At 45.4% G+C, this 24,295-nt stretch overlaps 1 protein-coding gene across 2 annotated transcripts; it reads left to right on the top strand.

Annotated features, from left to right (window-relative positions):
* The first annotated feature begins 879 nt into the window (after positions 1-879).
* On the top strand, positions 880-13,726 carry LOC120639797 (protein ACCELERATED CELL DEATH 6-like). 2 transcript variants are annotated; one of them, XM_039915688.1, is made up of 6 exons: positions 880-1,022; positions 2,071-2,670; positions 3,014-3,534; positions 11,399-12,032; positions 12,113-12,654; positions 12,930-13,726. In XM_039915688.1, the coding sequence occupies exons 2-6, from the start codon at positions 2,073-2,075 to the stop codon at positions 13,527-13,529; spliced, it is 2,895 nt and encodes a 964-aa protein (XP_039771622.1). In that variant the 5' UTR covers positions 880-1,022; positions 2,071-2,072; the 3' UTR covers positions 13,530-13,726. The 2 variants fall into 2 exon arrangements, with proteins under 2 accessions (XP_039771622.1, XP_039771623.1); XM_039915689.1 differs by lacking the exon at positions 12,930-13,726 and having other exon boundaries at positions 12,113-12,210; positions 12,302-12,561.
* The last annotated feature ends 10,569 nt before the right edge of the window (positions 13,727-24,295 follow it).

The following is a 24,295-nucleotide window of genomic DNA, read 5'->3' on the forward strand; positions in this document are numbered from 1 at the left end:
GTGGAAGAACAAGCTCCTTTTGAAAAGGTATCACATTTTTAGACAAATCCCTGGTAATGAAAATATCCATGCCCAACATAGAAAATGATTAATAAAGACTTGAATGATTGACTCAGGATAACCGAAAATGTTACTTACTCGTAACTGGAGGCTTGGTGTATTTGAACAAAATATGTTATGTGGTGCCATGTTTCGTATCTATTCATCCATATGTTTTGGCATTTATTTATTACTAACTACAGACACTACATAGACAGACGATTACAAACACAAATATACTTTCCCCTATTAATGCACGCAGCATACCCTTCGCCTCTAATTACCTCTTAGAAGTTGAGCCACACTGAGCCAACAAATCTTGTGATTTATGAAATTAAGGCATGTATGTCATTGTGAAAGTACACGTCGCTTAACATCGAAAGAATGACACAGTGAAAATTCACTCCCACCGAGAGTCGAACGAACCCAAAATTAATCTAAGGTGCTACTAAGGTTGTCACACTCACTAGACTACATACCCTGTCACATGCTTTTGGTCCTTATGAACGCCATGAGAATACATTGATTCACTTCACTACTTCACCATGCTTGAACTATGCCTTTGTTTATCACGCAAATTTTGAACACTAGGTAACCCAGCTTTGCACGTCCTTTATATATATGAAGCATACGGAAATACTCCTCAGCTCCAAATTAGTATCTGTCGGTCACTGTCATATATTAGAAGCGATTCTTTGCTTTGTTCTAGTACCCAAGGTACTCTTTCCTTTTTCTTTTCCCCCTTTTTCTTTTTCTTTTTTTTTCCCTTTCCCTTTCGCAGCTTTGGTGATGTCGGATTGTATATAATAAGGCTGCTGCGACGGACAATTAACATGCTCCATGCCTACCTAGCCTGTTGTGTCATTTTATATATCTGACCTGTGTTTGCAACGCCTTGCATCATCACTGGTTAATGGTTTGACAGCGTAAAGGGGTCGAATCATCACTTGTCGTCCATACTACCGGCCCTATTCAGCAGCCAGGTATATATCATGGGTATCCTTATTTCTTATGTTATTTCGTTCGTGGCTAGTAGGTTAATTACAAAATTAAGATCAAGCAATAAATCTGTACATAGCATAACATGAGTCAGATTTTATCTGTTCTCCGAAAAATATAAATTGAGCCCGGAGAGTTCCACTCCAGAGGAGCCACCTAACGGCCTAATTGATAAGGTAAACAAAAAACTTTATAGTTACATGGAGTAACAGTCATTAGCATATTTATTCATTCCTATAAGAAAGTTATACCAAAATTCTAATTTTTTGATCTGCTATCATGAATTTCTGTTTAGTATATGTTTATTACTTCAGATCCAAAGTATTGTTATCTTTAATGCATTGAATGTGCCAATGGCATTACCTCTATACAGATTAACAAAATTTATGAATGGTATAAAATATTTTTTATGAAATAACTGAAAAAAATACATACTCTTGATCTACAATAGTAGTCAGCAAAAATGTATCACTAACTACTTACAGTAAAGAGGTACATACTACATGTATTTCATACCACAGTTTATTCATTTTGTCAGCTAGAAACGTCAGCATAACTATCTTGCCATTAGGATATTTCCACTAATATAGCGATAGTTTGTATTCTAGCATAACAAGTCATGGTTCATCGGTTTGAGACATACCATGTTAGAAGGACTAGGTTCTTCCCATCATCTTTTGGCTAGCTAGGCCTTAAGAGTGTGTTTGTTGACGACCGAAATACCATTGCAAGTTTTGATTTTCCCAGTGGATGCAATAACATTGAGAGGGTCCTACAACAACACCCGTCTTTGATCATACGATGGCATGGATTACCTGGAATAGCATTTTTATGAATATTGAAATTTTTGGCATCTTATAACTCCTAATACTACTGAATAATCGGCATTGATTATCTCCCCCGTCAAGTAATATTTTGAGCCTTAAGACACCTAAAAGTTCCTGCATGACCGGCGCCTCGTCAAAATAGTGCTTTTCTTTTCAAGCTTTCTACGAACAACTAATTATGTGACGGATTAATCGTTCTCTGTAGGGATGGCAGCCGGTACGACGTCAGGAGAAGCAACTATGGACCGACGTCTCCTGGCTGCAGCCGCATCTGGAGATGCGGCATCAATGAAGCAACTGGCTCTTGATCCAGGCGTGCTGCTGGGAACAACTCCACCGGGGAACACCTGCCTCCACGTCTCCTGCATCCTGGAGCACGAGGAATTCTGCAGGAGTATCCTGACGCTGGACCAGTCTCCAGCACTCGTCTCCGCCGTCAACAAAGATGGCGAGACGCCGCTCCTCGCCGCCGTGACAAGGGGCCATGTCTCTGTAGCTTCTATATTACTCAGGTATTGCCGTGATCAGCAGCTGAGCCAAGTAATCTTGAAGCAAGACAAGCGCGGATTCAACGCGCTGCACCACGCCATCCGCAGAGGACACACGATGCTGGCGCTTGAGCTGATAGAAGCAGAGCCGGCCTTGTCGAAAGCTGTCAACAAAAACGACGAGTCGCCCATGTTCATCGCAGCGATGAGAAACATCACAGATGTGTGTGAAAAATTGTTGGAGATTCCGTATTCAGCTCATTCGGGAACCTGTGGCCTCAATGCTCTCCATGCTGCCGTCAGAAATGGCAATGCAGGTATAAGAGTGTCCATCAGAGATGCATTTACAGAAACGTACTCTCTTTGCTCATAAATACATATCATGGTTGACGTTTTTCTACAACTTTCACCATTTGCCTTATAATAAAAAATTCATAAATCATCATTTATATATCTTGTTGTGATTTGCTTTATAATTTAAAGATAGTTTAAGCACGACTTGTGTTTTTACATGTTTGAATAATTCTTTTTTAAATATGATGAATAACTGACGTACATTTGTGAATGAAAAAAATGGAGTATTATCTAATGCCATCATTATTAATCCTCAATTTTTATAATTAGTTTTTGGTTGACCTTACCATTTTGATTTGCTTTCAGTGATAGCTAAAAGGATTATGGAATTACGCCCTTGGCTAGTCAGACAACAAAACGAGAATAAGTCTACTCCAATGCACCTAGCTGTGAGCGAAAAAAGGATTGACGTGCTAAAAGTATTATTGGAACATGATTCGTCATTAGGGTACCTAATCTCCCCACCTCTTCTTTGTGTCGCCGCAATTGTGGGTGATGTTGGTGTTGCTCGAGAGCTTCTTAAACATTGTCCAGATGCTCCCTACTGCGATCCAAAGGGCAGCACATGCCTTCACATAGCAGTGTTGTGTGGACATATGGAGTATGTAAAGTTTATCCTGGGGTCACAGCAACTTGGGCAACTCGTTAACATGCAAAATAGCAGAGGAGAAACTGCTCTGCATCTCGCAGCCAAATTCAAGAAGGTGGAGATGCTTTCTGCTTTAAGGCATCGCCAAGATATGGACATAACAGTGCTTAATAGCGCCGGTAAATCGGCAAGCTGGGAATTACTTCATGCCACCAACCCCGCGAAGCCTTTAATATCGGTATGTATATTGTGTCCTCATCTTACTGTTATTAATTGGAGAAAAAAATATGCTGGAGAAAAAAAAGATAAGTCTCTATTTTGTATGAGCTAGTATTGTTACCCGACACAAACGTTAGAAAATACTCTATATCAAAATAGGAGTCTCCACACTATGAGAGTTTTCTGGTATTCCATGATGCCACGGCATCGAAAGGCTCATCAGCCACTAAAACCCTTATTTGTTTATGACTTCCATCGATTTTGTATGGCTAACAACATTTATATACATATGCTGAGGAGAAGCCACGAAACATATACATATATTCCCTTTCGTAATTCCAGCACTTTATTTACTATTTCACACTCCAATTATGTTTCTATATAGCACATCAAAATTCATGCAGAAACACATGAAGTATCATACACACACACCAAATTATCTTCCATAATGGCATAGTGGCCATAATGGTTCCAGATGTTTCTCATTTTAATAATAGATCTAAAGGCCATAATGGTTCCAGATGTTTCTCATTTTAATAATAGATCTAAAGGCCTTCTTAATATATTGATGCGCAGCTCTCCTACGCGTTCGAGAAAAAATAATAGATCTAAAGGCCATAATGGTTCCAGATGTTTCTCATTTTTATGAGAATATTGAAGATTATTTTTTATCTAGCATGTATCATAAGTGGTTCTTCCTCTAGAATCTTCGCTGAGTAATAGTAACATTGGAGTTGAAATGTGCTAGAGAAAAGATAAAATTGTCATAAAATGCATAAGCATCTCGCAATCAATTTGGTATATTGATACCAAAGACATTACATATATCCTATTTTCTAAAAAATTACTAACCTCCACCTTTGTAAAAAGACAATGCAAAATAATCTCTCCTAAATTTTCATTAAAATTACACACATCTATCATTATGAAATATAATCTTAAATTACGTCCAATTTGTATCTAAATTACCCACCTAAAATTTGTATATATATATATATATATATATATATATATATATATATATATATATATATATATATATACCCACCTATTTTGAGAGATTATATATAATAACACCAAAATCTTTATTTAAATTATTTAAAACTATGAGTATGATAAGATTGATTTGATAGTAGCTCCTTAAATTTATATCACTTTTGCCATCATACAAATAACCAAACAAAAATAAATACAAGTACAATTATATATTTTTATAAATTACCAAATTCTACCATCAATAATATATAAAAAATAATTTTAATTCAGCATAGATGTTGTTATTGCCACCATTTACGCCACATATACATACATGCTGGAGTATATATTGCTATGTTTAACAATTCTGAAAAGTAGCCCCTTAAAGAACCAATTAGCGATGACATTAAAAGTTTATTTCATATTATAATTTATTCCTTATGAGAATGAATTATGTAAGTTATTCCTTTAGATAAAATACTTTGATAGAAACATTATAACATATTTGTATTGATAGAGTTCGTATATTATTTTATGTTGATATACTTCCACATAATTATTTGATAGAGAAAATTCAACACCTAAGCTGACATGGTCTACTGAAGCAATTGCTTATGCGACTATATTAACTAGGAGTGTAGGTTAGAGCTTAAAATCAACATTTTAATAAAACAAAATAGGAGAGTTTTCAGTAATAGTATTATAAGCACTAAAATGTTAACTTAATATGCAGGTAAAAATCAGTATAAAACTAATAAAATAAAAATTCAAATACCAAAATCTAGATCCATAATGTCATAACACATAGACCATGTGAAGACTTACACAACACAAGTACCCCCACAAGTAAAGGTGTCAATTAAGCACATATTGAGAATATATGAAGGATGATGAAAAGAAAGGATAAGTTATGAATATGTATGGAAAATTATATGGAGAAATTGTTAGTTTTTACAAAAATTATCACAAAGTATACTTGTGGGTGTTTTTGTTAAAAAAGAACAAAGAGAGAGATAACATAAAGATAAGCTATTGTAACTAGTTATAAGTAAAAAAAAGTTATCTATGAATATATATTTGATAGTCTCTTAAGATTCTACCCCTTGTGGCAGTGGCACAACGAATGTACAGGCTATTGCCACATCAAATCCACTAATATAATAATTTATATTAGTTAATTTAATAAGAGTGTTTCTTCCAACAGTCTCCCCTCACAACCAATCTTGTGGCAGTCAGATGCGATATCATGGACGAATACAACTGAAGAATGTTCACTGGCTATGAGATCAATAGACTTTTGCCAATTCATGGCGCAGGCCCAGGAGCATAGCATGGGTTACATAGGCTATCATCACTAAGACTTGCTATATGGATGGCCAAAACACTGTTTTACATTGTAGATACACTGTATATAGAGAGATGTTTGATATAGATATTGAGATAGAAACTTTGGTGAGGTGAGTCTTATAATGCTCAGAACCCATGCTAGAGCGAACGAGCTATGGGGCTCGAACGTTGCGCATCGCACCGGGTTTATCCCAAGAGGGGACCAAAGGTTGGGGTGTGTGTACTTGTGTGGAGTGTGTTAATCATGGTAGGCACATTTCAAAACTACTCAGGCAATCCCAACTATGTTTGAGTGTGCGGTCAGTGTGGCTAGCCATATGAGTGCTTACATGATATGCGCTCCTAGCGAATTTAAAGAAACCATGCTAGAGGAGCGAGGCACTAGATGGCCCAGGCTACAAACTGTCTAGTTTGATAGGTCGTCTTAGCCCATAAGAAATTAATATTTTCTCTTATTTTTTGTATCCTGGGCTATACAGTATAGAACTTTGGGCTGAGTTGAATCATGTTTTGGGGCCTACTAATGTTATTTACTTTTGCTGCAAATTATGATTATTGATTATTTCAATAAAATGAAACTAATGCATGTTCCCCCCCTTATATTATTAGATTATAATATGCTCAAGATAGGTAATAACCATCCAAATAAGACATTAGGTCTTCTGGGTAGAAACCACCAAAAGAAATCTTGTGTTTTCTACTCTTAACTTGTTTAGTTTTTGGATGTGACATCAACATTGTGGTTTTCATATACTACATTAAAACTACAGTTTTCTTGGAAACCAGAGTCCATTTGATTTCACGGTATTTTTTTTATTATAAATTGATAAGAGAGGGAGGCAGTTCGGAGAGGGATCTAGAACAGCGCCACGTGGGTCATACAGTGGCAAGGGAGGGAGGACGGTGGCCGGCAGGGCGGCGCATGTTGGGCGGCCGGGAGGAGTGAAGCGGGGGTCGAGCCGCTGCGAAGCCGCCGTGCGGCTAGAGCGATGAGAGAGGTGGGGTCGCCATGCGTGCAGAGCAAACTGGGAGACGGGGTTGCAATACTCGGCGGTGCCTGTGCTGGCGGGGCGCACCGCCACGGAGCATGTGTTGTGCCTCCTCCGCGTGGGCAAAGCAACGCAACTCAGCGCGGGAGGCCGGAGGCGAGCCAATGGTGGGGACGCGCGACCGGCGAGGAAGGTAGGGGCAGGAGGCGCGACACAGCACTGCGTGGGAGGTCGGTAGCGACGAGGACGGTAGGGGCAGAAAGGGGCAGCGCGAGAGGCGGTGCAACTGGGGAGGTGAGGGGCAAGTCGGCTCGAGCCGAGGAGGAAGCTCGGACGGGGGTGGCGGGGACGAGCAATGGCGTGTGGCCCATTCAGCTAAGCGGACCTAGCCCTTGGGCGGGCGACGCATCTCGGCATCGGCCCGGGTGGCTTCCACCACCTCCTCATCGTCCTGCTGCAGCTGGAGGCGCCGCACGGCAGGGAGGTGCGCAAGCGGTTGGGAATGCTAGCGGAGCGGAGCGGAGCGGAGCGGAGCGGAGCGGAGCAGCCGGGAGGTGGGGGTGGCAGAGCTGCGCAGGATATGGGGATGCGAGGGAGGAACGGCACTAGACAGTCGGGGGTGGGGGCGGCACGGGATACGGGGCGGCAAGGAAGGAGTAGTGCAGGATGTGGGGCGGCGAGGGAGGAGCGGCGCTGCGCGTGAGGCGAGAGGCGGGCAACAAAAGTGGATGTTCGGTGGAGAAAACTTTGGTCCCGAGTGGAGTTTGTTGGATAATTACCCACTCTTGCTTGCTTTTTCAATAGTAGTAGGAGCACCAGCTCCCGTTTTTACCATGCCTTTACTTTTTGTTCGGACGGTGATGTAGCGGTAGCAGTTGCCGGCATGGCAACAGTAGGAGCAACAGTAGCGATAGTAGTTGCAGCATGGTTGCAGTGTAAAGTAGCAGTAGCGACTGTAGCACCATGCCTTCGGTGTCGGCTGGTTGTGTATAAAGGAACAAGCAGCTGCGGCTCTGAGACTTGAAGCAGCACCATTCCTCTGTTTTCCTCTCTGCTTCCACCTTCGTTGTTCGTCTTCCAGAGCGTGAGTGTGTGTGCGTGTGCGTGAGCCTATGGGGGTAGGCTGAGTGGTAGTCTGTGGTCGGGCTACTCGATGTTGGGGGTTGGCTTGAACAAGGCCGGCTAACATGTGGTACCAGAGCTTTGTGTTGAGTGCCTAGTTCCCAAGGCTACCTCTGCCAAGCGTGGGCGCAGACGTTTCGCCGACCGACGAGTACGTCATGGCTCGGTCATGTCGGAGCATCGCGAGATGACATACGTTGTGACGAGGACAGTGCGGGATGTTGGCAGCGCCTAGTACCCCATGCTCACGCGTACCAACTACACTGAGTGGTCGGTGCTCATGAAGGTGATACTCAAGGCTAGGCGCTTGTGGGCGGCGGTGACCATGGGTGTTATCGATGAGGATGAGGACCAGATGGCCATGGAGGCCATCTTGAAGTTGGTGCCATCCGAGTACATCACCACATTGGGTGATAAGGATAATGCCAAGGAGGCCTGGGAGTGCCTCGAGACCATGCGGCTCGGTGGCGACCGAGTGCGCAAGGAGAAGGAGTACGAGGCCATCGCGTTCCGCAATGGCGAGGCCGTCGAGGACTTCGCGCTGCGGCTGACCTCTCTGAGGAGTCAGCTAGTGCAGGTAGGCATTACCACAGATGAGGAGGAGGTGGTGGCGAAGTACCAATGTGTCGTGCCACCCCGGTTTGCGCAGATCGCGCTCTCGATTGAGGCGCTGCTTGATACGAGCACGCTCTTGATCGAGGACGTCACCAGGCGACTGAAGGCGGTCAAGGACCATGCGGAGGTGACCGCACGCACGACCGCTGGTGGCCAAACAGAGGAGTAGTGTGTCACACGCGTGCGTGAGCGCAAGCAGGGGGAAGGGTACTCTGCTTTGCGTAGCGGTAGCGGAGGAGGCGATGCGCGCGGCAGGCGGTGTGGCAAGCCGCGGCGGAAGCCGGAGGGCGTCGCGAAGGACGGCGGCGACCGCATCGACTAGGACCGGTGCCGCAACTGCGGTAAGGTCGGGCACTGGGCCTGTGACTGCAGGGAGCCACAACGCAAGGAACGTGAGCACCTAGCGCACGATGACGAGGCACGCACTGCCGAGGCTCGTCGGGCGACTAGACGACGCATTGGCAGCCTTGCGCATGGCGGAAGCTAAGGAGGCGGCACGGCGGCATGAGGCACAGGTCGAGCGTGAGGAGTTGGAGGCTCGGGCCACACGTGAGGCGCTGGAGGATACGAAGGCCGAGGACGCGCGCATAGCCAAGAGGGAGCGACAGGCTGCGTCCATGGCACCTACTACTGCTACTCTGCGGCTGGACACGGCAGAGGTGACCGACTCGGAGGCTGACGTGCAGATGGCACTGCAAACCCCGACGTGCGGGCAGTGCTGTAGGCGTGCGACGCGTGGGTGGCGCTCGTGAGGCTCGGCAAGCTCCCCGAGGACGACTGAAGCCTAGAGGTGGAACGCGACCGGCAGCGGCGGTTGGACCGCACTGGCCAGCACCTGCAGTTGGACTACGACTGCAACTCCGGCCTCAACTCCGACCTCGACTTCTGCCTCATGTCACTCGGCTACACCAAGTGCGCCACCGAGCACGCTTTTGTAGCGGTAGAGCAGGAGGCATGCTGGCGGGCTGCCATGCTGGAGGGGTTCAGCTTTGTGTCCGTGAGCGAGGTGGTCGACCACGGCGGTGCGCTCTGGGTCAGATCCGTCGACACGCCCTACGCTGGCGAGCTCCGGTGGCGATGGCGAGCACGTGGTGGTGGCGCACAAGGTGCTGTGCGAGCTGCGGCGGCAATAGGTCTGCGGCCCCCGGGTGGGTGCGTCCGTCTTCACTGAGCTGCCGAGGTACCCGGACAACGTGCGCGCCAATGACCGTGGCGGACACTGGGTGGCGCTGAGCAAGGGTGCCGCTGGCGGCGACGGCCGCGCTGGCGCGGTGCCCATGGTCGCCGTGTGGGTGTCCCCCGAGAGCAACGTGACGGAGGCGTTGGAGGCGCACCACCTCTCCAAGCATGCCGTGACGAAGCTGGTGGATGGGGAAGACTGGTGATCGTCGGCATGCACGTCGACGACCTTGTCGTCACCAGAACCGAGCAACGGGACATCGATGCCTTCAAGGAGGAGATGAGGGTGATATTCCGCATGTCCGACCTCGGTCTGCTAAACTTCAACCTCGGGATTGAGGTGGAGCAGACCGGGAACGCCATCACGCTCCGCCAGAGCGCCTACACGAGGAAGCTGCTGGAATGGAGCGGGATGGGCAAGTGCGGGGCGTGCCAGATGCCCATGGATAAGTTGAAGCTGTCAAAGGACAACACTGCCCCCTTGGTGGACGCCATGAGCTGTCCCCCTTGGAGGACATCCTCACCAAGCCTCTCGGTCGAGTTCGGCTCATGGAGCTGAAGACCAACCTAGGGGTCGAGGAGATCAAGCAAGAGCAGCGCAATTAAGGGAAGATTGTTGGATAATTACCGACTCTTGCTTGCTTTTTCAATAGTAGTAGGAGCACTAGCTCCCCTTTTTACCATGCCTGTCCTTTTTGTTCGGACGGCTGATGTAGCGGTAGCAGTTGCCGGCATGGCAACAGTAGGAGCAACAGTAGCGGTAGTAGTTGCAGCATGGCTGCAGTGTAAAGTAGCAGTAGCAACTGTAGCGCCATGCCTTCGGTGTCAGCTGGTTGTGTATAAAGGAACGAGAAGCTACGGCTCTGAGACTTGAAGCAGCACCAATTCCTTTGTTTTCCTCTCTGCTTCCACCTTCGGTGTTCATCTCCCAGACCGTGAGTGTGTGTGTGCGTGAGCCTGTGGGGGTCAGCTGAGTGGTAGACCGTGGTCGGTCGGCTTGAACAAGGCTGGCTAACAGAGTTTTCAATACCCCAAAAATACTGTGGTATTGAGGAAACTGTGCTATTGGAAACTCTGTGTTGCAAAGACCAACCAAACAGCTTTTGGGTCAAAATACCATGGTATTTCCATATACTTCAAAACTGTAGAATTACAGTGATTCCAAACATGCCCTAAACTCTCTCTCCTCTCTCCCAAGAGCTCCTCTCTTTCCTCTCCCCTGCTCACACCAAATGCACCAAATTATACCAAAAGACTATCGTTATCGACTAGACCTAGTCTAAAAATAGATTGTATGATGTTTGGCTTTAATTTGTTGTTTGAATTTCTAAGATATTGTACTTTTTTTAGTGCGTCGTTGGAGAAATTACATAGAGGCTAAAAAAGGGAGTAGTAGTGTCTAATTAGTAATTATTATTATTATTATTATTATTATTATTATTATTATTATTATTATTATTATTATTATAAGATTATAAGATACATGGGATTCTGGTTGGAATACTTGCCTGTTACTGAGACAGCCTGTGTTGCAGCAATTAGAGCTTGCGGATCTCTTATGCAATAATACTAGATACTAATTTCGAACGACAACTAAATTTGTTTGTCCTATATATCAACAGTTTTGAGTAAACAATACTAGTTGTTGTATTACAGATGGCAGACGATATATCTTCCCCGCCAGAACCATCAGGGGCTACCCGTTCACCAGGAAACCCTCTGATGGACCTACGTCTACTAGAAGCAGCAGCGTCTGGTCATGCTGCAGAAATGAAGCACATGGCTGTGCATGTCCCTGGCGTCCTGCATGGGACAACCCCGCAAGGGAACACCTGCCTCCACATCGCCTCCATCCATGGGCACGAGGAGTTCTGCAAGGATGTCATGTCGCTCAGCCAGTCTCTGCCTCTCCTGGCCGCCACCAATGCCGACGGCGAGACGCCGCTGCTCGCAGCCGTAGCAAGCGGCCATACATCTTTGGCTTCATCTATTCTCAGGAGCTGCATTGCTCAGCAGTTGAGCGACGCAATCCTAATGCAAGACAGGAACGGATGCAATGCGCTGCACCACGCCATCCGCAGCGGCCACAGGGACCTCGCGCTGGAGCTGATAGAGGCCGAGCCTTCACTGTCGCGTGCTGTAAACCAATACGGCGAGTCGCCCATGTTCATCGCGGTGATGAGAAATCACGCGGATGTCTTCGAGAAACTGTTGGAGATCCCTGATTCCGCTCACGGGGGAGCGTATGGTTACAATGTTCTGCATGCTGCTGTGAGAAGTGGCAATACAGGTGCATGCTTAGTGTGCGTGGATTGTGCATAAAATTTAATTTTCGAGCAGTAGTAAATTAATTTATTAATTTGGTTTCAGCCATCGCAAAAAGGATTATGGAGACACGTCCCGGGCTGGCCAGAGAAGAAGACAAACATAAGGCTACTCCAATGCACCTGGCTGCGCACTGGGACAAGGTTGAGGTCCTGAGAGTGCTGCTGGAACATGACTGGTCCTTAGGGTACGCAGTATCCTCTAAGGGATTCCCTGTTCTTATTTCTGCTGCAGCGTCTCGGGGATATGTTGGTGTCGCCAGAGAGCTTCTTAAGCATTGTCCGGATGCTCCCTGTCGCGTTGCAAATGACGAGACGACATCGACATGTCTTCAGCAAGCTGTAATGCTTGGTCATATGGAGCTTCTAGAATTCTTCCTTGATTCAAAGTATACTCGGAAACTAGTCAACGTGCGAGACGAAAATGAAGAGACTCCTTTGCATAACGCGGTAAGAAAGTGCGATCCAAAGATAGTCCATGCTTTGCTACGATGCCCGGACATTGATGTTACAGTGCTCAACAAAGTGGGTAACCCAGCATCCTGGTTACTAGGTACTACCGCCCACCACGCCAAGACATTAAACTGGGTACGTACGTATGTTTGTTGTCCAAATGCCTCAGCCCTTGTATCAATGCAGTGCAAAGCAACATAAATAACAACCATTTTGGTCATAATCTAAAATAAATAATACTATAATTCCTCATTAGTTATGTGCTACAATACAATGGCACGAGGATTCCTCACACAACAGGAATCCAATTAATTTTCATTATATTAATTAATTCCCTTGTGTACTAGTATATATATTAAATACTGCAAACTCCATTTATTTATTTGCACATTTGTTTGAATTTTATGCAGAATGAAGTGTCAATGCTTATGTTGAAAGCTGATCCTCTACACGCACCTTCTATTGGTAATCTCCATGAGCAAGTCAAGAATAAAGTGACAGCCTCATCAAGGAAGGATATTAAGTCACTGACTCAAACATACACTGGCAACACTTCCCTAGTTGCCATCCTCCTTGCCACTATTACCTTTGCTGCTGCTTTCACTCTGCCTGGAGGATATAGCAGTGACTCCGGAAACGAGGGGCTTCCCATCATGGCAAGGAAGTTTGCTTTCCAGGCATTCTTGCTCTCAGACACCTTGGCAATGTGCTCCTCACTTGTTGTTGCCTTTGTGTGCATCATAGCAAGGTGGGAGGATCTTGAGTTCTTACTTTACTACAGATCTTTTACGAAGAAGCTTATGTGGTTTGCATACATGGCTACCACCACAGCCTTCGCAACTGGTCTATTCACTGTTCTTGCTCCTCATCTCCTATGGCTGGCCATTACAATCTGTGTTCTAACATCTTTATTGCCCATTCTTACCAAGCTACTAGGAGAATGGCCCATCTTGGAACTGAGATTCCGGTTGGGTCGGAATTTCAAATCTGAGCTCCTTAGTATGATCTAGCTTCATCAGCTTCAATTGTTGGGCCCAGCTGCTTTTCTATATTTTAATACTCGAACATATTGTGTCTCTATATTAGGATAATGACATTTGATTTGGGCAATTTGGAATTCTATGTAAAACCTGCACTATGTACTTTGAACACTGATTGCACCATGTTTGTGCAGATGAGTGGTACTGTTTTGTTTCCAGATTGGACATCTTACAATCAAAAGGATGCATATCTCTATCTGTAAGGCTAAATATTATTCTTTAGGGATGGACATGTGTGTTCAACAAACTTAACAAACTAAAACAGCACCAGAGAGAATACACAAAGAACCAGCCAGGTACTAGCCACCATGTCCCTGATTTTGGTGACACGAGAGGAATTTTTTCAATCTCAGAACACAACGTTTGAAATTTGTATGAAAAACATAAATGGAAATGCTTAATGAAAGCACAGAAAGAGTTGCCGAAGCGCTGGTCCTCTTTCGGACCTTGTATGTATTTATAGAACAAATGTACAACGATCAATTACATGGATCCATGATCCGGTTATCAAGGCACAGCCTGTGGTCACGACGTCGCGGCAACGTTGCGGCTAACGTTCTGTAGTAAACACGGTCTATGACGTGAGGGACGCAGGAAGCTTATCCTAGCCTATCTGACTAACAACTTTGACATGCCCCTCAATCACAACGTGCTGTCATGTTGAGATTGGATCGATTCTTTGTGAAAGGCGCTCTGGAGAGTAGCTTTGTATCTGAACTGCTCTTCATTGTTCAGTGAATGGCCTTGTTCTCTAGACAGTCTCTCGGTTGTTGCCATGGGTGTGGAAATTGCTCTGCATTTTTCCATACATGCTATTTTCAGCAGATCAAGAGCATAGTGCTTCTGAGACAACATTAGACCATCTCTTTGTTGCTTAACTTCAATGCCCAGGAAATAGTTTAGTGTACCCAGATCCTTGATTGCAAACTCTCCTGTGAGCTGCTGCATCAACTTGTTGACTGTACTATCCGAATAACTGGCAATGATGATGTGGTCAACATATATTAACATATAAACGGTGACCTCTCTATTTCTGAATATGAATAGAGATGCATCTGCTCTCAAGATTTGAAGCCCAGCTCCTGTAATTCCCCTGTAAGCCTTGAATGCCATGCTCCGGGTGCCTGTTTTAGGCCATACAGTGCTATTCTGAATCGACATATGTGAGCTGGTAGCTTGTTAGGATCTTGATAGCCTGGAGGCTGCTTCACATACACTTCTTCTTGAAGCAACCCATGAAGAAAGGCATTTTGTATATCTACCTGTCTTAGAGCCCAACCCTTTGAAACTGCCAGAGATAAAATTATTCAGGCAGTGGATGGTTTAACCACTGGACTGTAAGTATCTAGGTAGTCTACTCCATGTCTTTGTTTAAAACCCTTGGCTACCAGCCTGGCCTTGAACCTTTCTATTGAGCCATCAACTTTTTTCTTTATTTTGTAGACCCACTTACTATCTATGAGATTTATCCCTCTCCTTCGTGGAATTAGTTCCCAGGTCTCATTCTTCATTAGTGTGTTGCGTACTTGTGTTAGAGATTAGCCCCCAGCGACGAGTTGGCTTCCTAATCTTCCCCAGCGGAAACGATGATTAGATATATCCGAGAGGAACATGCACAATCACAGACGACACCGGAGGCACGATATTTGTTAACAAGGTTCAGCTGAAGCCTACATCCCCGGGGCTATCGATATGGGCGCTTCTCCCTGTATCAATAGCTATGCCGGCATCCGGGCACACTACGGAAGCGCCACACACCCAAGCCAAGCTATCTTGTCGCCTTACGGTTACAATAGGGTTGGCCTCATATTTATGGCCCCCTAGATTAGAGTACGACTGGAACTCTATCCTAGACCCTAATAAAACTCAAGTCCAATCATAACCGGATTGTACACATATTCAACAGAAAAACTCTAACCAACTCCACCTGTGACAACCCGACCATCAATCACTGTTCTACTACCCCGTTCTGTTGGGGCGTGTACAACGCGGTGAGGTGCCTCTGGATTCCCTCCTCGGCGCAGTAGTAAGCGAACGTGCGCGCCGTGAACTCGCTTCCGCGGTCGGTGCGCAATCTGCCCAGCTTCCTCCCGGCTTCTGCTTTGGTGCACCCCCTGAAACACATTATCGCCGCCATTGCCTGGTCCTTGGAGCCTAGTAGGATGAGCCACATGTACCGGTTGAGGTCATCGACGAGGAGGAAGAATATATTGCCACTTGGAGTCGATGGCGTCACCGGCCCACAGATGTTGCCATGCACAAGCTCGAGCTTGGACTCCGCACGGTACTTTGCTTTGCCAGGGAATGGCATTCTTCGCTGCTTGCCCGCCAAGTAGCTGTCGTAGACCTGATCGACATGATCGAGCTGCGGCATCCTATTGTCGGTCGAAACCCACCAGTGAGTAACGACAGGCAACACGAGGAGCCGGGAGCTGCCAGGGTGCTGGCTGGCACCGGTCCCTCGGTCAACGGCCCAGATCCTGGCACACGCCTATTGCTTCCGGAGTTGCAGGGCGTGCCACCCTACCTATACCTGATCAGGAAGGTGCAAAACGTGCTTTGGTGATTCGCCTGCATACATAGACACATGTAAACATTAGTCCAAGCCACTGTCGGGTCCTCGGGACGACTCTTGCATCAGCTTTAAGGAGCCGATCGAGTCCAAGTGTCAGTCAAATCTGTATATCCAGATATCAATAAATGAAGCATATAACTGTAATAACTTGATGTAATTACATTCAATCAATCCAATCGATGATGGAAAAAGCCTCACTGCTAGATCGGAACGTCCTACACGTAATTAGGCCTAACGCACGTAATAGATGGCTAAACCTTAACCAGAATGGAGGCCTAAGAAGTAGCAAGAGCCAATTCCTAGAACAATCCCCACTAAGACTAAAGCAAAACATCTAATACGTCGCCGGAACATCCAATCCATTTGCAAGGCCTAATCTAGCAGATATTAAACCAATTCTTATAGGATAAGAACAAACCATAACAGATCAGATCTACTAAACGGAACACAACAAGGTGTTACTCCTGCACGACTAATTCTGCGTAGCAAGAACTAGTACAATATTGAAAGTATATGATCGTGCAGGAGTAACATGATATTTGCAGATGTTAAGCATGTAAGCACGTAATAAATCTACTAAAAACATGCTGCAAACATCGGGATAACTAGCATTACTCGCCATAAAAAATGCTTCAGCACGAGTAATACCAAAGGTAAAAGCAAGAATAATGCTGACTTGATCGCAAGTAGCGATCAGCGATCAAGGCAGCATGACGCTTACTTGGATGAAAACCCTAGAAACAGGGGTGGCGGTGCGCCGCGGTTTGTTGTTGCTGAAGGTGAATGACGTCCTCCTCCTACGAATGTCATAGGGTACATATTTATAGTCTGTAGACTTGGAACACAATCTAAACTAACACGTCCATATTGGACTCTAACCCTAACCGAACTAAACTAAACCTAAAGATACATGGCCCACATGGCCCAAATGCTCGTGCAGGAGCCAATTCACAAGCCTTCTTTAATTTCCACACTAAGCCCAACTTGCTAGTGGCCCATTAATTAACCCTGTTAATTTATGGCGATAACACATCCCTTGCACCATCTGCCGCTGCGCCAATTGCCGAAGCGCCCAGAAGTTGAGGTGGCCGTACCTTGCGTGCCATCGCCACACAGCATTGGTGCCTTGCGCAGCAAGACACACCGGCTTGGCAATGTCCAGTGTCAGCTGGTAGAGGCGATTCGCCGTGCGTGGCACCCTTGCCAACAACCGCCTCCACTGGTCCCAGATTCAAATGAAGCCCTCTTTCAAGCAGGATCTTGAAGCTGTCCTCCCCGAGGTGTTCTCGGGTGACCTTACCTTCTTCCCGGGTGACGGCGGTGGGGACTTGCCGTCGGACGTCCCGGGCTTGCACGCCGGCGGCGGCGTGCGACCTCGGTGCTTGGGGGAGGTCATGACGCCGTGCTGCCGAAGCTCCTCAACCTGACTCTGATACCAATTGTTCCGGCGCACGCTGGGGCTGCTCACCTCGCTGGAGCCGAGGATGATGAATTCAGAGACAGGACCGCACACACTCACGCACACGAACACTTGGACTCTGTTTTTATGCTGCAATCAAGCTACAACTTTGATGTTCTTCTCCTCTATTTATTATCGATTGCAATACAAGTAAACGGGCGCATGAGCGCTTCTCTTGCCGCGCAGATGCCACGTCCACCCCCACGACGCGCAACAGAAGATCGCACGATGCCCCCTGAACACTCGGATGTCGCGAGCTATCCTCGCCACCTCCACCTATGCGCACGGGATCAACACAAGCAGATCATGTCCTCATGCGCATGGACTCTGACAACTGAAGAAACAACTAAACAAACTAATATGAACGTGCCTGAATTAACTAACACAAATGTTGGACTGTCTCAGTTTCTCAAAAAACAGACGTGAATTATCCTACTCTTACTAAGATTATCTGGTAAGCACCTTGTTATTTGTTACCAGCCCAAGGAATAGTTGACTCTAGGTGGAATCTTAAGCCCCCACACCAAAGGCACATGCACCAGTTTGGCCCATCTGAAAGTTACGATTTTATAAAGAAAACATGAGCTATACACCCCATTAGAGTTATACTGCCATATCAATGCATCTTGTTCACCCGTATACACAATGGTTGAGGCAAGTTGAACTACATCAAGCCATATATTATAGAGAAAGAGCATTTTAAATTTTCCCCATCCTACAGCTCTGCAATTGTAGCTGACTTTAATTACAAGTACAGGTCCTAGAACTGGATAGACAGACTCATGGTACCCAGCCAATTATCCTCCCAAAATCAAATCTTTTTTCCCATCTCCCACACTCCAACTGAAACCAAAACTAGCAACTTTTGCTGCCTGCATGAAACTCTTCATAAACTGGGAAACTCCCAACACTCTAGTGGTGAAAAGGTTTGGATCAGCAGTTTTATATATAAAATCAATCACCTTCCTCCAAAGCTTCTCACCATCTGCATCAATTCACTCCAACTATAGAATTAATGTAGGAGACATAGGTTCGTCTAGGTTTTCTCAAGTTTTAGTTGATTACAAAACAAGTAAAGTTAATTTAATTAAAAAAGTTTTAAAAATATTAGATTTTTGTGTTTTCAAAAACCCAGGTTGTTACAAGCTCGGACATCGCTCCAAAAATACCATTGTGCAGAGAAAATTAAGTCTGCAGCATACGTGATTCTAAACCAGATTATGTTGGTTACTGAATCAATACAAAACAGGTAACATATCTGAATCCCAAATTGTATGATTGGACCCGTGTTAATATTATATAATAGATCTAGACTCGAGGTTTGATTTTTGATATTATTCTTGATCCAAGATGGGAGGAGGGTGACATTGCACGAATAACAAAAAGTAGAAGTACATGTGTTTTGAATTAGTAGCCATATTTCAATACAAGGAACCCATAATACTTCGGTTCTGGAAGTTATTAAATTCTGTATTGTAAAGCATGAACTTTTGCTTACGATTTTGTATAACATAACTACATATTAATAGATTAGATCTGGCTCAAAAACTTGTCGTAATATAACAAAATGCATCTACATATTTTAAATGGAGGTTATACATGCCCATAGACTTATTTTTGTGTCGTAGTGTAGTAATGTTTGGACCATTTGGACCCAATGTAGCAAGCCATGAGAAGGATGGGATTTGCTACCCTTTGCTTGGCCTCGCTCCTGAAATCCCACTTGCGAGTACTCTTTTGGCGCAGCCGTTGCGCTGACAAAATTAGCAGGCTATCTTAACCGGCCAGGGTAGTGTGTGTGTGTTGGGATAAATTACTGCATCTCGATACGAAACTTGAAAACTTCAGTTTTTAATATGACTGACTTTCATCGCCGATGGGTCTTGAGCTATGTGATTACTCTTGACTCTCCATCTCGAAACAGATCTAAATGCAAAGTTATGTATGATTGGATCGCGTGTTAATAATAGATTCAGACTCCAGGGTTTAACTTCGATATTATTCTTGATGGAAGTTTGATATATCTAATAATGGAAGCAAAGAGGCTGGTGAACATGCAGTCGTCATTAACAAAAGTAGGAGCTATATGACTTTTAATTTTCAAACCTGCAGTGTTCACTATTAAAACAAGTTAAACAGCAACTCATTCATTGTAACGAGAAAATACGAAATCTCATCTACTCCACACCCGACCCTCTATCTAAGAGTAAATAAATCAACAAAATTCATCTCTAGCTGTTCATTTTAACTTTTTCTCTTAACCACACCAACTCACACAAATTAACCACACCATACGCAAACGATTGCATAGTAAAACATGTTGCCATGATGTCGAGTAACAATATACAATCCGAAGCATACTAGTGCTAGTATTGTATTCATGAAAATTGAGCTTGTAGTTACCACCTAGACAGCGATTATTTTCCTCTAGCCCCTTGTTTAGTTGCATAAACTTTACACCTCAAAACTATCACATCGAATGTTGCGGCACATGCATGGAGTATTAAATCTAGACGAAATAAAAAAAACTAATTGCATAGTTTGCTTGTAAATTACGAGACAAATCTAATGAGCCTAATTAGACTATGATTAGACACTAAATTTCTACAACAACTGCTACAGTAACCATATGCTACTGATGGCTTAATTAGTCTTAATAAATTCATCTCGAAATTTACAGACGAGTTTTGTAATTAGTTTTGTAATTAGTCTATGTTTAATACTTCAAATGTGAAAAGATTCTATTCAAAAACTTTACACAGGGAACTAAACAAGAGCTAGGTTTAATTTACATGGTGAAATGACCGCATAACAGTACAATGCGTGATGACTATCCAAACCTGATGGGATCACCGTCCAGACGAGCTGTCCCATATTTCAATCTGTGAAATTGAAAAATGTGTGGTCAAATCCTCACATGCCATGCTATTGTACTATAAATAAATAGTAGGGAAGAGGCAGCCTTCACCCCTTCACCCCACACGTACGTATCGTCACCAAAAATCATAGCAAGCTGCTTCTGCATCTAGCTCTAGCTGTAGCTCCAGCTCCAGATAAAATGGCTGCGTCCTTGCGTGTGGTGGCTGCCGCTGTCTGCATCGTGGTGATCCTGTCGTCCACGGCGCAGCTAGCGGTGGCACAGACGGTTCCGGACGCCTGCAACGACCAAGACTGCGCCAACGCGTGCCAAGCTGAAGCCAACACCCAATGCTAGCTCTGGCATCAGCGTCGGTTACCCGCCAGTCAATGCAGAATTTTGCAACGACTGTGTAAATCATGTCAACAACGATTGCATCCCGCAGTGCGAGGCTGTCTGCAACTCCAACTAACCCAGATCCTAGATCATCATCTCCCTGTTAGTTACTATGCAGAGAGAGTTGTTCATCTGTACGTACGTTCATCACTGCAGAATAAGAGTGGATGCAGGCAGCCAGGCATGCATGCATATGTCTAATGTCTTGCTGTTGCTTCTCGTTCCTTCTAGCTTAGTTCCCTTTCAAAGCAAATAATGACCTACCGGCTGGCCATTCTACTGCTCTGTTGCTTTGTTAAAATAAATATATATCGTCACTTTAATTTGTTTTCAGTTACTCATTACGAGAGCTTGCATGTAGGTTGTCATGTACTAGTGATTTTTTTCTGTACTGATGAGCAGCTTCTATGTTGGGAATGTAACAATTCCTTTGGGGACTGTTGGCCGGTCTTCCCTTTTCGTCAAGGATTTGGGTGAGGTGTTGAGTTTCTCTGCTTTGTTTTTGGGTGCAAGATCATGTGGAAGAACCTCTTGGTCTGCCTTCTCTAGGAGCACCGAAATATTGCAAGGAAGTTCTGCATGTTCTTAAGAGTTCGTTAAGAGTTCGTTAAGAGTTGTCAGAACAAGCATGCCAAGATGAATAAGTGGATATATCTAAGCGCCTAGCCCCCGGTTCTTCTTTGTGCTGCACAGCTTGTCCCAGGCCTGTCAATGCAGATTGTTTTATTTGTCTTATTCAGACCATCAACAACAGTCACCATAGACTCATGCCATCAAAAAGGCCTTTAGTGAGATCAAAGCAGGACATCACTTACGGTGATGGCATAGCTTATCAGCTTGTGCAATTGCCTTCATATGCACTAATTTCCCTGTCTCAAAATGAAATAATTTTACTAAATATAGCAAACATTTCTAATAATTGGCCAAATTTTCATATGTAGTTCAAGGTAATGTAGAAACAACAGGGAAAAGGTTTGAGGTCAAGGGGTGGAAAAAATTTAAAATGTTTTGCCGAGGGTCAGAAAATTACACTCGGCAAAGTTTTTCTTTGCCGAGAGCCGACGTTTGGCTCTCGGCAAAGCAGTAGGTTTGCCGAGCGTCCAACTACGCGGCTCTCGGCAAAGGTCACACAATTCTGAGCAGGTGACGGCTCTTTGCCGAGGGCCACACAATGCCGAGCAGTAAAGATGTTTTTGCCGAGTGTCTGCGTATACCGAGAGTTCAGCCCTCGGTAAAATAATTGTTTGACGAGTGTTACTGTCTGCCGAGAATTTGGCTCTCGGCAAAGGATATCTTTGCCGAGTGTTTTATTGTGCCGAAGGCGGCCCTCGGCAAATCTTCTCTTTGCCAAGTGCCCGTATTTTTGCTCTCAGCAAAATAGTGATACGTGCGTTCATATGACCAAGTGAATGTTGTTAGGTATAAACGCGTCGTCGCGTGTGTGTTGCGTTGCGCGGGCGTGTGTCTGTGTTGTGCTGCGGTGCGTCTTTGTCGCACGGAGTTGCTCGACGTCATGCGTGCAGGGTCCATAGCGCGTAGAGTGTCCAGGTCCAGCTCGTGTACGTGTATGTGTGCGTCACGTACTGGAGTTCAGGAGTTCAGTTGTTGTACGTGTGTATGTCACGTACGAGTCTAGGAAGGTTGAGCCAAGGTGCACGGGCGTATTGCACGTTTACGTGTCCATGCATTGCAGAATAGCTGCAGCATCAGTTGGAGTTTGTTAGTCTATTAGGCAGTTAGGAGGTACTGGTATGCGTGGTGCCGATCTGCATGTAGGAAGCCGAGTCGTCCGGGCAAGCGAGTGGCTCACGGCGTCGTCGAGCAGGTCAGGCGGATCATGGCGGTAAGGCCGGACGTGGAGGCGTGCTCCTGACAAGTCCGTGGCCTATATGTAGCCCCGTGCTCCTCTGTATTCGTTTGCCGAGTCCATCTTAATCAATAGAAAGCTAAGATACAGCAGCGGCTCCGCGGCGTTCGTCGCCAGCAAAAACTCCAGTGCTTGTGTCTCCCTCGCTGATTCTGTGTTCGTGTGAGTGTGAGTGAAAGCTAGGGGCTAGGCTAACAAATGTGCGTATTTGTGTGAACGTCTCCATCTCGACCATGTGATTTGAAAAAAACAAACATCTAGAGTCCGTTGCTAGCTGGCCGCTTCTTTGGGGCGCGCGCGCGCATATATATATATATATGTGTGTCCCCTTCTTCGACCTTGATAGGAGTAGGAAAAAACCAAGATAGCAACCGTTTGAAGTTGGACCACAACATTACCAAGCATGCGTGTGTCAAACACGGAGAACATGTGTGGGACCGAAGCCGGCGACCAGAGGGGGGTGAATGGGAGCCGATCAAAATTTCTTCTGAAATTCAAACCGTCGGCCTATATCCCGAAAATCACCCAAGCCCTCAAGCGTTCTGGCCAAAGTTTGGAATAGCTATGGAAAAGCTAAACCAACACAAAAGGCCTCGAACGAGCGAGCGAAACCACGAAGCAAATCGGAAGCGAATTGAGAAAACTGCAGAACTGGTCTGCCTGGACCGGTCTGACCGGTGCGCTGGACCGGTCTGACCGGTCGTGCCTACCGGTCTGACCGGTAGCACCCAGAAAACCCCCGAGAAATTGGATTCAAACGGTGAATCCCGAGCAAACGACCACGAAAACCGACGAAACTTGGGGGATTGCTTCGCCCCTACCCCGTGAGCATATCCCCAAAAGATCTCATCCTAAAGATCAACGATTCTTGAGAATTCGAGAGGAGATCAAAAGGATTGGGGTTTTCTCTAAAACTCAAGAACTCGAATTCGAAGGAGCTCGTGATTCCAGAGGGGGGGTGAATGGGAGCCGATCAAAATTTCTTCCGAAATTCAAACCGTCGGCCTATATTCCGAAAATCACCCAAGCCCTCAAGTGTTCTGGCCAAAGTTTGGAATAGCTATGGAAAAGCTAAACCAACACAAAAGGCCTCGAACGAGCGAGCGAAACCACGAAGCAAATCGGAAGCGAATTGGGAAAACTGCAGAACTGGTCTGCCTGGACCGGTCTGACCGGTGCGCTGGACCGGTCTGACCGATCGTGCCTACCGGTCTGACCGGTAGCACCCAGAAAACCCCCGAGAAATTGGATTCAAACGGTGAATCCCGAGCAAATGACCACGAAAACCGACGAAACTTGGGGGATTGCGTCGCCCCTACCCCGTGAGCATATCCCCAAAAGATCTCATCCTAAAGATCAACGATTCTTGAGAATTCGAGAGGAGATCAAAAGGATTGGGGTTTTCTCTAAAACTCAAGAACTCGAATTCGAAGGAGCTCGTGATTCCAGAGGGAGTAGGACAGGGCTAGATGCACGGAAATCACAGCTAAGAACTCGTAGCCTCCTCTCAATCAAGTGTGCTAAAAATGAAATCGAAAATCCATTGCATAAGGCACAAAACCAGGGGATTGAATCGAGTCAA

This window comes from Panicum virgatum, chromosome 7K, assembly GCF_016808335.1.
Source record: "Panicum virgatum strain AP13 chromosome 7K, P.virgatum_v5, whole genome shotgun sequence".
NCBI classification, from domain to species: Eukaryota; Viridiplantae; Streptophyta; class Magnoliopsida; order Poales; family Poaceae; genus Panicum; species Panicum virgatum.

Coding starts and splice junctions, on each gene's coding strand:
- LOC120639797 (XM_039915688.1), top strand. CDS start 2,073: ATGGCAGCCGGTACGACGTCAGGAGAAGCAACTATGGACCGACGTCTC. Junction 12,033..12,112: donor TGTGAGAAGTGGCAATACAG/GTGCATGCTTAG, acceptor ATTTGGTTTCAG/CCATCGCAAAAAGGATTATG. Junction 12,655..12,929: donor ACGCCAAGACATTAAACTGG/GTACGTACGTAT, acceptor AATTTTATGCAG/AATGAAGTGTCAATGCTTAT.